The following is a 13838-nucleotide window of genomic DNA, read 5'->3' as shown; positions in this document are numbered from 1 at the left end:
AGGACTCGTCCTCCAGTGCTCTCTTCTCCACATGAGCTGGCACCTCCTGGATCTCGGAGATGGTGTGGGAGTTGAATCGTTGAGGTCTGGCCCAGTGGTCCGCTCCTTTATCCAAAGGCCTCCAGCTGATGCCTCTTCTGTTTGTGCCACCCCTAGGACTGGAGTGAGAGCTTGGCCCAACTGGCTCAGGCCAGGGCAGCCCTCTGTGGCACCCCGGCCCCGAGTCTGGCGTCTACACCGCAGGTGGGCTGGAATGAGCAGCTGTGGCCTGCAGGCTTGGTGTCCTTTGTTGAAGTGGTCAGCCTGTGGTTCGCAGAGGGGCAGCAGTACAGCCACACAGAGGCCGAGTGTGCCCACAATGCCACCTGCACCCACTACACTCAGGTGAGTGTGCTGCAGGGGAGGCCAAGGTACAGGATCCCTGAGGCCAGCCTGGTCATCTCAAAAGAAGCTACAGTCTGTCCTGAATTTGGGGATTCCTTTTCCTCCAATTTGTTTAATTTTATTTTTTTCAACCTTAAATGTGAGTAATTTCAAACATAAATTTACTGGCTCAATGCCAGTAACTCAATGGTTAGGGCGTCAGACACATACACCGGGGCTGACGGGTTCGAACCCGGCCCAGGCCTGCTAAACAATGACAACTACAACAAAAAAATAGCCAGGTGTTGTGGCAGGTGCCTATAGTCCCAGCAACTTGGGAAGCTGAGGCAAGAATTTGAGATTGCTGTGAGCTATGATGACCACCGCACTCCCTCCAAGGGCAACAAAGTAAGACTCTGTCTCCGAAAAGAAAAAAGTACAAAGTGATTGCACCAACTGTGCAGATAAGCAAACCAATTCCCACTTCCCCAATATCATTAGGTTCCTGACTATTGCCAGAACAAGGGTGTAAAAACAGCTTTTTTTTTTTTTTTTTTGAGACAGTCTCACTGTGTTGCCCTCAGTAGAGTTCTGTGTCATCATAGCTTACAGCAACCTCAAATTATTGGGCTCAAATGATCCTCATGCCTCAGCCTACTGAGTAGGTGGGACTGTAGGTGCCTGCCACCACACAAGCTAGTGTTTTCTGTTTTTAGTAAGGACAGGGTCTTGCTCTTGCTCAGGCTGGTCTCCCACTCCTGAGCTCTAGCGATCTGCCCACATCAGCCTCCGAGAGTGCTAGGATGACAGTGATGAGCCACCTCACCTAGCCACTTGCTCTATTTTTTTCATTTCTCTGATTACTCATGAGATCACTGGGTAGGGCGCCGGCCACATACACCAAGGCAGGTGGGTTCCAACCCGGCGTGGGCCAGCTAAAACCACAATGACAACTGCAACAACAATGACAAAAAAAATAGCTAGGCATTGTGGCAGGCGCCTGTAGTCCCAGCTACTTGGGAAGCTGAGGCAAGAGAATCACTTAAGCCCAAGAGTTTGAGGTTGCTATAAGCTGTGCCACTCTACCCAGGGTGACTCTGTCTCAAAAAAAAAAAAAAGAAAGAAAGAAAAGAAAAGAAAATTTCAAATGTATACAAAGTGGTCAGAATGGTATAATGAACCCACCCATCACCCAGCTTCAACAATGATCAACTCGGGCGGCACCTGTGGCTCAAGGAGTAGGGCGCCGGTCCCATATGCTGGAGGTGGCGAGTTCAAACTCAGCCCTGGCCAAAAAAATCACCAAAAAAAAAAAAATAAAAAAAAAATAAAGCTGATTTAAAAAAAAAAAAAAAAAAACAATGATCAACTCATGGTTTCATGTGTATCCTTACCTATATCCCTCTCCTCTCACAATATTATCATTATTATTAGAGATAGGAGTCTCACCATGCTGTTCAGACTGGACTTAACTCCTGGGCTTAAGCAATCCTCCTGTCTCAGCCTCCCAAGTAGCTGGGACTATAGGCTATGCCACCATACCTATCGCAGACATCACATCATTTTATCATAAATGATTATGGGCGGCGCCTGTGGCTCAAGGAGTAGGGCGCCAGTCCCATATGCCGGAGGTGGCGGGTTCAAACCCAGCCCCGGCCAAAAACCACAAAAGAAAAAAAAAAATGATTAAATATAAAGCTCTAAACAATGTCTCTTTTAGGTGGGCACCCAGAGCTCAGTGGTTAGGGCACAGGCCACATGCATCAGGGCTGGTGAATTCGAACACGGCCCGTGCCTGCTAAACAAAATATAGTGGGGCATGGTGGCAGGCGCCTGTAGTCCCAGCTACTTGGGAGGCTGAGGCAAGAGAATCGTTTGAGCCTCGGAGTGTGAGGTTGCTGTGGAGTATGAGGTTGCTGAGGCTACAGCACTCTACAGAGGGTGACAAAATAAGACTCTGTTTCAATTAAAAAAAAAAATGGCTCTCAAGAAAAAGCACCAACATTTATTCATTTAAAAATTTATTTATTTTGGGTGGCACCTGTGGCTCAGTGAGTAGGGCGCCAGCCTCATATACCAAGGGTGGCGGGTTCAAACCCAGCCCCGGCTGAACTGTAACCAAAAAATAGCCAGGCATTGTGGTGGGCGCCTGTAGTCCCAGCTGCTCGGGAGGCTGAGGCAAGAGAATCACTGAAGCCCAAGAGCTGGAGGTTGCTGTGAGTCCTGTGACATCATGGCACTCTACCGAGGGTGGTAAAGTGAGACTCTGTCTCTACAAAAAAAAAAAAAAAAAAAGAAATTGACCTTTAATTTTTTTTTTTTTTTTTTTTTTGTAGAGACAGAGTCTCACTTTATGGCCCTTGGTAGAGTGCCGTGGCCTCACACAGCTCACAGCAACCTCCAACTCCTGGGCCTAAGCGATTCTCTTAACCTCAGCCTCCCCAGTAGCTGGGACTACAGACGCCTGCCACAACGCCTGGCTATTTTTTGGTTGCAGTTTGGCCGGGGCCGGGTTTGAACCCGCCACCTCGGTATATGGGGCCGGCGCCTTACTGACTGAGCCACAGGCGCCACCCTGACCTTTAATTTTTTTCGAGACAGAGTCTCGATTTGTTGCCCTTGGTAGAGTGCAGTGGCATCACAGCTCAAGCAACTTCAAACTCTTGGGCTCAAGCAATTCTCTTTACCTCAGCCTCCCAATCAGCTGGGACTACAGGCACCTGCCACAATGCCTGTCTATTTTTAGCCTCTTGCTCAGGCTGATCTTGAACCCATGAGCTTAGGCACCCACCTTGGCATCACAGAGTGCTAGAATTGCATGTGTGAGGAACCGTGCCCGGCCTGACCTTTAATTTTCTTTTCTCTTACTGCCCTTACCTGGGTTATAGAAACGTTGTACTGACCTCATGAAGTGAATTGGAATCTTTGCCTCATTTTCTATTCTCTAGAATAATTTCTGTGATATTTGCTCCTATAAAACTATTCGAGGGTGGTACCTGTGGCTCAGTGAGTAGGGTACTGGCAAAATGTGCCAAGGGTGGTGGGTTCAAAACCAGCCCCGGTGGGCGGTGCCTGTGGCTCAGTCGGTAAGGTGCCGGCCCCATATACCGAGGGTGGCGGGTTCAAACCCGGCCCCGGCCAAACTGCAACCAAAAAATAGCCTGGCGTTGTGGCAGGTGCCTGTAGTCCCAGCTACTCGGGAGGCTGAGGCAAGAGAATCGTTTAAGCCCAGGAGTTGGAGGTTGCTGTGAGCTGTGTGATGCTACGGCACTCTACTGAGGGCCATAAAGTGAGACTGTGTCTCTACAAAAAAAAAAACCAGCCCTGGCCAAACTGCAACAAAAAAATAGCCAGACTTTGTGGCGGGCGCCTGTGGTCCCAGCTGCTCGGGGTGCTGAGGCAAGAGAATCACCTAGGCCTAGGAGTTGGAGTTTGCTGTGAGCTGTGATGCCATGGCGCTCTATGGAGGGTGATAGAGTGAGACTCTGTCTCTAAGAAAAAAAAAAAAAAGTTAAAAAAAAACTATTCGAGACTTGGGCAGTGCCTGTGGCTCAGTGGGTAGGGTGCTGGCCCCATATACCGAGGGTGGCAGATTCAAACCCAGCCCCAAACTGCAACAACAACAACAACAACAACAAAATAACCAGGCGTTGTATCGGGTGCCTGTAGTCCCAGCTGCTCAGGAGGCTGAGGCAAGAGAATCACCTAAGTCCAGGAGTTGGAGGTTGCTGTGAGCTGTGTGATGCCATGGCACTCTACATGTGAGACTCTGTCTCTACAAAAAAAAAAAACTATTCAAGACTTGTTCTACTTTTTGTTTTGTCTATGTGCATGTGTGAATGGATTTTCAACTACTGATTCAACTTTAAGAAATGGTTATAGATAATTCAAAATTTTCTTTTCTTTTCTTTCTTTTTTTTTTTTTTTTTTAAGACAGAGTCTCTAGGGCGGCGCCTGTGGCTCAAGGAGTAGGGCGCCGGTCCCATATGCCAGAGGTGGCGGGTTCAAACCTAGCCCTGGCCAAAAACCAAAAAAAAAAAAAAAGACAGAGTCTCACTGTGTTGCCCTAGCGACAAAGAGTACCGTGTTGTTATAGCTCACAGCAACCTCAAACTCCTGGGCTTAAGCAATTCTCTTGCCTCGGCCTCCCAAGTAGCTGGGACTACAGGCGCCCACTACAATGCCTGGCTATTCTCAGAGACGAGGTCTCGCTCTGGCTCAGGCTGATCTCAAACCTGTGAACACAAGCAATACACCTGCCTCAGCCTCCCAAGTGCTGGGATTACAGGCATGAGCCACTGTGCCCAGCTCTCCATTATTCTTTCTTACGTTATTAATGTGGATTCTTAACTCACTGATTTCAGATCTGTTTTTGTTTCTACTATATACATTTGAGGCTATGAATTTCCCTCTAAACTACTTTAGCTGCATCCCATAAGTTTTAATATTTAATGTTTTCATTGTTATTTAGAGCTGTTTTCTATTTCCAGGCATGACATTGTTATTTATGTTGGTGTGTGTATTGAAGTTTCCAAACTATGTTTTCTTCTTTACTTCTAAAATATTTATTTACTTTAATTTTATTACATTGAATTCATAGAATGTGGACAGTAAGATACTGGTTCTTTGGTATTATTGAAATTTCCTTTGTGGTCTAATGTGGGGTTTTGCTTTGTGGTTTTCAAAAGTTCTGTGGGTTCCTAAAAAGAGTGCATATTCCCTAATTGTTAGATACATGTATATGACTCCATGCTCACCTCTGCCTGCCACAACCCAGCCTTTTACTCATCTAGTTTTGGGTGTTGACCACTTGTTCTGTTTTTAAGTTGTCACTGATTCTAAGACTTGAAATCTAAGTTTAAAGACCTGCATCAATTAGGCTCAGCGCCTGTAGCTCAAGCAGCTAAGGCGCCAGCCACATACACCTGAGCTGGTGGGTTTCAATCCAGCCCGGGCCTGCCAAACAACAATGACGGCTGCGACCAAAAAATAGCCGGGCGCTGTGGCGGGCGCCTATTGTCTCAGCTACTTGGGAGGCGGAGGCAGGAGAATCGCTTGAGCCCAGGAGTTTGAGATTGCTGTGAGCTGTGATACTACAGTACTCTACCCAGGGCGACAGTTTGAGGCTGTGTCTCAAAAAAAAGACCTACATTAATTAGCTTGGTGCTGCCCATACCTCAGTGGGTAGGGTGCCAGCCACATACACCGAGGCTGGCAGGTTCGAACCTGGCCCAGGCCAGCTAAAACAACAATGACAATTGCAAAAAAAAAAAAAAGAAAATAGCCAGGTGTTGTGGTGGGCTCCTGTAGTCCCAGCTACTTGGGAGGCTGAGGCAAGAGAATCACTTAAGCCCAAGAGTTTGAGGTTGCTGTGAGCTGGGACTCCACGGCATTCTACCCAGGGCGACAGCTTGAGACTGTCTCAAAAAAAAAAAAAAAAAAAAGAAAGAAAGAAAGAAAAGACCTGCATCAATTAGCTTTTGTTGCATGATACACCACCCCCAAAATTTAACAACTTATGATTCTTCAAGTCAATGATTTGGGTTGGGCTCAGCTAGAAAGTTCTCTGATCCTGGCTGGGGTCAGTCAGGCAACTGCAGTGAGCTAGTGGGTTAGCTGGGAGCTGGCTGTGTAGAATGGCCTTGAGTGACTCATCTCTGTCCTGTGAGTCTTTCACCTCCAGCAGGCTATCCTGAGCTTGTCCATGTGGTGGCTGAGCATAGTTCTGACACTGAGTGGAAGTGGTAGGTCTCTTGAGGCCAGGTTCAAAATCAGATTAGTATCACTTCTACTGCATTCTGTTGGCCAACACAAGTCACAGGGCCAGCCAGATTCAAGGGACGGGGAAAGAGACATCTCCTCTTGCTGCAAAGAGCTGCAAAGTCACGTAGTGAGAAGGGTTGTGGCCATTTTGCAGGCCATTTTGCAATCACAAGGCCCTTGAAGTCCACCTTTACACAATCTCCCTCCACCCTTACACAATCTCTCCTCCCTTTAGGTATCTTCTGGCCATCCCCTTTCCACTTAGAAATCCTTCCTAAAGGGCAGTGCCTGTGGCTCAGTGAGTAGGGCGCCAGTCCCATATGCCGAGGGTGGTGGGTTCAAACCCAGCCCCGGCCAAACTGCAACAAAAAAATAGCCGGGCGTTGTGGCGGGCGCCTGTAGTCCCAGCTACTCGGGGGGCTGAGGCAAGAGAATCACGTAAGCCCAAGAGTTAGAGGTTGCTGTGAGCCGTGTGACGCCACGGCACTCTACCCGAGGGCGGTACAGTGAGACTCTGTCTCTACAAAAAAAAAAAAGAAATCCTTCCTAAACTACTCCCATCCATCCTATAGCCCTGCCCAAAATAGCCACTGCTCCTGGGGCCCTCAAGGAGGTGAGAGAGGTATCTGCCTGGATTGTGGCAAAAGCTATGTTTGCCTCTCCAGGACCAGTTTATTATAGAGTTTCTGAGCCACTGTATTTCCTGCAGCTCGTGTGGGCCACCTCGAGCCAGCTGGGCTGTGGGCAGCATCTGTGCTCTGTAGGCCAGGCAGCCATGGAAGCTTTTGTCTGTGCTTACTCCCCCGGGTAAGCCCCCCTGATGGCAGTGGCCTGCTACTCCTGCTGGGCTGTCTGGGAGGTGGGGAGGGCTGCTTTTACTCAAGGCGAGATGTCCACCATGCGCCTGGAAGGTCCTTATCCCTTGGTGGGAGAGGGAAGAAGCAGAAAGGGACAGTGTGCTGAAGATTCTGGCCATACAGATGTGCCCTGCTGGTAGCATGACCCTAGTTTCAGAGAATGCTGAAGACTAGTTTGGAGGTCATCTTTTGTTTCCTAGGGAATCCCCCTGTCTTATCCAGCTCCCTGACTCTGTAGCAGGGCCCCTGGATCAGGCAGTAAGGCCCACCCCACCTTGCCCAAGGCCAGGCCCTTCTGGACCCTTGGTACTTGCTCCCATAGAGGCAACTGGGAGGTCAATGGGAAGACAATCATCCCCTATAAGAAGGGCACCTGGTGTACGCTCTGCACAGCCAGTGTCTCGGGTTGCTTCAAGGCCTGGGACCATGAAGGGGGCCTCTGTGGTGAGTGCCCCACCCCACCTGCCGCCTCCTGGGGCAGCAGGCACACAAGGGCTTGGCCTGGTGACCCTGGGGTGGATGGCAGCTTCCTGGGTGGCTATCCTGGAAGCCCTGGCCCTCAGCACCCAAGGAAATTCCTTCCTCAACTGACCAGAGGTTCCCAGGAACCCATGTCGGATGAGCTGCCGGAACCATGGACATCTCAATGTCAGCACCTGCCACTGCCACTGCCCCCCTGGATACACGGGAAGATACTGCCAAGGTGAGGGGAACTAGAATTCCAGGTCACCACTGCCCAGAGACCCAGTGCACAGACTGCTGACCCACTGGGGTGAGGAGGGAGGCCAAGCCCAGGAGTGCACACACCTGCTCGTGTGGCATGTCCTGGGGCTGTTACATGAACTGGGAGTGCTTTGAGGGAATCTCTAGTGTGTTGGGATGCTGACCATGTACTTGCTGAGTGTGCACACTGCATTTAAGGAGCACCAACTGTCTGCCAGACTCTGAACTGTGCAGGGGATTCAAAGTGGACTCAGATTTGGCCCCTTGCGCTCTGGGATTGTGGGAGGAGGATGGAATTAAGAACCAGAAGTGGGGGTGGTGCCTGTGGCTCAGTTGGTAAGGCGCTGGCCCCATATACCGAGGGTGGCGGGTTCAAATCCGGCCCCGGCTGAACTGCAACCAAAAAATACCTGGGCATTGTGGCGGGCGCCTGTAGTCCCAGCTACTTGGGAGGCTGAGGCAAGAGAATCGCTTAAGCCCAGGAGTTGGAGGTTGCTGTGAGCTGTGTGATGCCACAGCACTCTACCGAGGGTGACAAAGTGAGACTCTGTCTCTACAAAAAAAAAAAAAAGAACCAGAAGTGGGGCTCAGCGCCTGTAGCACAGTGGTTATGGTGCCAGCCACATGCACGGAGGCTGGTGAGTTCCAGCCCATCTGGGCCAGGTAAACAACAATGACAACTGCAACAAGAAAATAGCTGGGCGTTGCCCCAGGTGCCTGTAGTCCCAGCTACTTGGGAGGCTGAGGCAAGAGGATCACTTAAGCCCAAGAGTTTGAGGTTGCTGTGAGCTGTGATGCCTATAGCACTCTACCGAGGGTGACATAATGAGACTCTGTCTCAAAAAGAAAAAAAAAAAGAACCAGAAGTGGATTCTTGTCCCACTGCCCCCTCCCCACTCCCACCCCACTATGTGACAATGGCAGGTCACCTCCCAAAGAACAGGGATCCAACTGAAGATACCAAGCATGGCAGCAGGTGGCAGCCCTGATGAGTCTGTCTCTGAGAGGGGTGTCCTTGCTGTGGTTGGCATTTCTGAATGTGTAGGGGTCCAGGTGTCTGGGGGCTGAGCACTCTGTCCCCTGCCTTGCCCTGGCAGTGCGGTGCAGCGTGCAGTGCGTGCATGGCCAGTTCCGTGAGGAGGAGTGCTCCTGCATCTGCCACGTGGGCTACGAGGGAGCCCAGTGTGCCAGTGAGTGCTGCCCCAGGCCCCCTTTGTAGGGCACAGCATCCCCTCCCATGTCCTCAGTCAATGACGGTCACATCTATAGCTCAAAATTGGCTACACTGAGGGGTTTTACAACACAGAAATTGGCAAATGCTATATATTGTGGATTTTCTGGGTGGGGGCGGGAGAGAGCCCCTTGTTACACATTAACCAGCACACCACTGGCCCCCACCCACTCTCCAGTTTGGAGCAGGTGGCCAGAGGAAGGGACACTTGGAGCTTAGCTCCCTGGCAGGGTGGCAGTGATAATTCTGAGGCCCACACCCACTAACTCAGCACCCCCCACCCAGCCAAGGTGCACTTTCCGTTCCACAACTGTGACCTGAGGATCGATGGAGATTGCTTCATGGTGTCTTCAGAGGCAGACACCTACTACAGAGCCAAGATGAAATGCCAGGTGATGGCTGACCCTTGCCTTCCCTGGAACCCCCAGGGTCTCAAGTGAGGGTTTTTTTTTTTTTTTTTGAGACAGAGTCCCACTCTGTCACCCTGGATAGAGTGCCATGGCATCATCATAGCTCACAGCAACTTTTAACTCTTGGACTCAAGCGATCCTCTTGTCTCAGTTTTTCTATTTTTAGTAGAGGCCGGGTCTCACTGTTATTCAGGCTGATCTCGAACTCCTGAGCTCAAACAATCCACCTGCCTTGGCATCCCAGAGTGATAGGATTACAGGCATGAGCCATTGAGCCCAGATGCAAGTGAGGGTCTTAATGGAGGGGCCCTGGACTGACAGCTGGTTCCTTTGTCTACTCTGACCTCACACTCTTCATTAGCATAAAGCAGGGGTCACAGACTCAGAGGCTCATGGAAGCTGGGAGGTCACTTAATGGTCTGAGGGACCCAGAGACAAGGTTCTACCCAGCTTCTACTCAAGGGAGTCGTCCTGCCTCAGCTCCGGCTGCTGGTTGCCACTAGAATGTGAGCTCAGGGTGGCCAGAACTTGGAATTTCTAAAGAGAAGCGGAAATCCAGATTTTTGTTGGCATCTCTCAATTTAATAATGTCACCATCGTTTTGAATGTATGGAAGACACTGTGCAGGTGAAACAAAACCTTTCCCAGGGCAGGGCCCTACTAGGGCCTGGGGGCTACTAGTTGGGGTCCTGTGCTCAGAGAAAGGAGAGGCAGGCAGGGGAGCAGAAGGGGGACCCCTACTCTTAGAAGCAGGAGGCAGTGGGGGCTGGTGGTGACAACAGCCTGGCCAGCACACACTTTTGGCACCCATGGTGGGGGGGTCAGCAGCAGGAAGAGCAGGGGGGCTTGCGTGAGCTCTGGGGGGTCCTGCCAATTCAGTATGACCGGGGTGGGGCTTACAGATAAGAGGCGGGGTGCTGGCCCAGATTGAAAGCCAGAAAGTACAGGACATCCTGGCCTTCTACCTGGGCCGCCTGGAGACCACCAATGAGGTGACTGACAGCGACTTTGAGACCCGGAACTTCTGGATCGGTGAGTGCCTGGCTAGGTAGGGGGGCCATGGGTGCCCAGTCTTGATGCCTCACGTTACCCCAGGAAGCATGGGCCATGTGGCAGCCCAGAGCAGCCACAGCAGATGGCAAGGGCACGGAGAATGTCTGGAGCCTAGGCGGGGGCCAGCAACCAGGCTGCTCTCCCCTTCCCTAGGGAGGGCAGAGGTAGAAGCCCTGGGGTGGGGGGTGGGGCTGGCAGCACTGGGAGCAGGGACAGAACAGCAAGAGGGGTTCTGGGATCTCACGTGTGGGGGTCAACTTCAGCTATTCTGGCCCAGGACTCACCTATAAGACCACCAAGGACTCCTTCCGCTGGACCACCGGGGAGCAACAGGCCTTCACCAGTTTTGCCTTTGGACAGCCTGACAACCAGGGGTGAGACCAGGGGCACACTCCCTCCCAGGCCTTCAGCCTCCCCAGCCTGCTGCCTGGGTGGGCTCTATGCAAGCCTGGGCCTTGCCTGGTGCCCTAGGCTGGGGAAGTGTGGGTACAGTGTGGGCCCGCATAGTGCTGAGGTAAGAGAGATGCAAATCCTAAGGCCCATCACCTAAATACAGGGATCCCAAAGAAGCTCCACCCATCTACCTGTTCTCACTGTCCCCCAGTGTGCCTCTACCCTCCATCTATCACCCCCACACACTCTCCACTTGCATTGGTCCACTGGCTCCAGCATTCCTTAGCCATCCACCCACCTACATCCATTCACACAACCACCAATCATCCTCTACCAAGGACCTCTGGCCATGTGGTCTTCAATGCCCAGGGTGGAGGTGGAGGTGGTCAGGCTGTGTGGCCACCAAGGTCTCCAGCTCTGTCACCCAGCCCTCCTTGCCCGACACCTGGAGGAAGTCCTGGCCCAGTTGGGCTCCCAGGTGCACCTCCCTGCTGGGAGAAAAAGATGCTGGCTTGTCTATCCCAGCTCCCCAAGATCCCCATACCACCCCCACTGGCTGCTGAGGCAAAGTGTGCAGTAGGGGAGCACCTGGGGGCAGAGATGGGGACTCAGGGCGGGTCTGGCTCCCAGACTCCTGATTTCATTCCTCCACCCTGTACATCCTGACATCCTGGCCAGCAGGTTTGGCAATTGTGTGGAGATGCAGGCATCAGCCGCCTTCAACTGGAATGACCAACGCTGTAAAACCCGAAACCGTTACATCTGCCAGTTTGGTGAGGGCCTTCCTGGCTCTGTTCTCTGATCCCTGTCTCCTTGGGTACCATCAGCCTGTTCCAGGGTGGTAGGATATCTAGGTCCAGTGTGTGTCTGAGCACACAGGGCCACGGAGGATGCTCTGCTTGGGGTCTTGTACCCACAACCCCCTGAGGCCCGGCCAGAAAGGACAGGCCCAACATCACACAGCACATCCACGCAGAAGCAGGACGGGAGCCACAGCCTGACAGCAGATTTCTCCAATGGCCCTCTCCTACCATGAAAGCTGCTACCTGGGTCCCTGTGGGGTCCTCTGTGCTCCCTGATTCCCTGGAGCCCACTGAACTGTGCTGGAGGGCAAAGGCAGACCCAGCCCAGCATCACCTCCCACCTCCTCCCAGACCCACCTCCCTGCTAGAAGGGTCTGGAGCTCCACATGGAACCTCAGCCATGGGAACTTCCAGACCAAGGGCAGACAGGTCCCCGCCCCAGGACTGCCTGGGCTGCCACCAATGCCCAATCCCTTCTGCTTCCTTTCTAGCTCAGGAGCACATTTCCCGGTGGGACCCAGGGCCCTGAGGCTTGGCCAGCAGCTTCCCTGCCAGGCCCTGGCTACACTCACTTTGTTCGCCGATTTGTCTACCTGTCTGGAACAAGGGCCAGGCCTGCCCAATGTTCAAAGAGGTCTCAGACCTGCATAGAAAGCTGGGCAGAGGGTGATGTGGAGGCCAGTGGGGAATGGGTAGGCAGAACCCTCCATAGCTAGAAGAGCCCAGAGCCCCTTAGCCTGCTTTTGATTGGAAAGATGGGTATCAATAGGCACTGAAGCAGAAGCGGGGGCAAGTGGTCAGAGGGGCTATCTTTGAGTTTCCCAGCAGGATGCAGCCCACAAAAGATTAAACTAACTTATGAATCAGTTGCGCTTGCAAATGGAATGCTTGTTTTGAAGGGGAATTCAGATGACTCAGGATAATTCTGAGAAGACCAAGGGGACTTGAGGCATTGCTGCAGTCGCCTCTTACCTGCTTAGTCCCTTTTCCAGTCACCCTCATGAACCAGGGCACTCCAGTTTTCAGGCTCCCCAGTAAGGTGGGAGACCAGACTCTGCCTCAGCAAGGTGTCTTTTTCCATCAGTTTCCATGGCTGGGCCCCAGGCAGGCAGTGTAGAAACTGGTCTGAACGTCTGGCAAGTGATGTGTGGTCTTGTCCCCACTGGTGGAGTGCTCTGTCACATCAGGGCTGACAGAATCTGTAGTTGCACTCCCTTGAGAAGCTCCTCTAATACTACAGCTGGAACTTTCATGTGTCAGACAAGTAATAAACATTTGGCATCTAGTAATTCACTTAAACCTTCCCACTTCCTCATTGACAAGGGAGTACTACCCCCAATTTACAGTTGAAGCAACTGGAGCCACAGAGAGGCTGAGTCACACAGCTTCGAGTCAAACCCAGTGTGTCTGATTGTCTTTTAATCTTTCCATTTTCTTTTGCTGGTTCAGTCTGTTTAATCAGGGACTCAAGGGAAGCTCCTTTGTGCCCTGGCTCAGAGCGCGGGCAAACGCGGGGCGTTCACACGGATGTCCCCAGCTATCTCCACCATCTGCAAAGGAGGGAGCCGGACCCCAGATCACAACTCAGGCATTTATTTACTCAAGGTCTCAAGCGAGGACCGGGTCTCAGGCTTCTGGCCTGGCTGGCTCGCCCACTGCCCACGCCGTCCGGGTGGTGGGGGGCGGGAGGTTGCCACAGACATCGGCCTCAACTCTTTCTCTGGGACACCGAACACCGCCTCCCTCCAGGAGCAGACGCCGCGCGCGCCAGGAGATCCCGCCCTGCGCCGAGCTGCTCCCGGGACGCGGGCTGGGCAAGGTGCACGCGCCCCGTGCACGCGCCCCGTGGGAGTCAGCCCGCGCACGCGCAGCCCGCCCTGCCCCCGCGGCCCCCGCCCCCTCCCGCCGCGCCGCGCGGCCGCCCGAAGCCCTTCCGCGGGTCGCCGGCGACTGTCGAGACGGTGTCCGGTTCCCTGGTGACCCCGCGGGCGAAGGTGAAGCTGCTGGGCACCCCGGAAGCGTGTCGGAGACGTGAGTACGCTCTGCGCGCGACAGCCAGAGGAGAGGGGTGGCTCGGGCGCGGCCCTCACTGGCGGCTGACCCCAGACCCTCACCCCCGCGTCCAGGTGAAGACCAGCCGCACGTCGTGAGTGGGGTGTGCGCAGGTGTCCATGGGGGCGGCGTCACCTCCCACGTCCGAGCCGGTGTAGACACCAGCGAGGGGAGACCGGCCTCGGGCATA

The 13838-nt window shown here is 52.8% G+C and overlaps 1 protein-coding gene across 12 annotated transcripts in view; it reads left to right on the top strand.

The window, feature by feature from the left end:
* LOC128597286 (C-type lectin domain family 18 member A) overlaps positions 1–13838 on the top strand; it is a 43909-nt gene that overhangs the window by 15987 nt on the left and 14084 nt on the right. For 9 of the 12 annotated variants that reach the window (XM_053607597.1, XM_053607555.1, XM_053607547.1 and 6 more), the window contains 11 exons: positions 157–384; positions 6836–6933; positions 7306–7427; positions 7579–7686; positions 8804–8896; positions 9223–9329; positions 10250–10379; positions 10678–10774; positions 11475–11566; positions 13046–13201; positions 13346–13627. In XM_053607597.1, the coding sequence (XP_053463572.1) occupies positions 157–384; positions 6836–6933; positions 7306–7427; positions 7579–7686; positions 8804–8896; positions 9223–9329; positions 10250–10379; positions 10678–10774; positions 11475–11566; positions 13046–13201; positions 13346–13627 (1513 nt within the window). Of the gene's footprint in view, positions 1–156; positions 385–6835; positions 6934–7305; positions 7428–7578; positions 7687–8803; positions 8897–9222; positions 9330–10249; positions 10380–10677; positions 10775–11474; positions 11567–12087; positions 12263–13045; positions 13723–13838 lie in introns of those variants that run through there. The other 3 variants (XR_008383242.1, XM_053607589.1, XM_053607626.1) reach the window with 3 other exon arrangements.

This window comes from Nycticebus coucang, chromosome 2 (assembly GCF_027406575.1).
Source record: "Nycticebus coucang isolate mNycCou1 chromosome 2, mNycCou1.pri, whole genome shotgun sequence".
Taxonomy (NCBI): Eukaryota; Metazoa; Chordata; class Mammalia; order Primates; family Lorisidae; genus Nycticebus; species Nycticebus coucang.
This window is presented reverse-complemented; position numbering and strand designations above follow the sequence as displayed.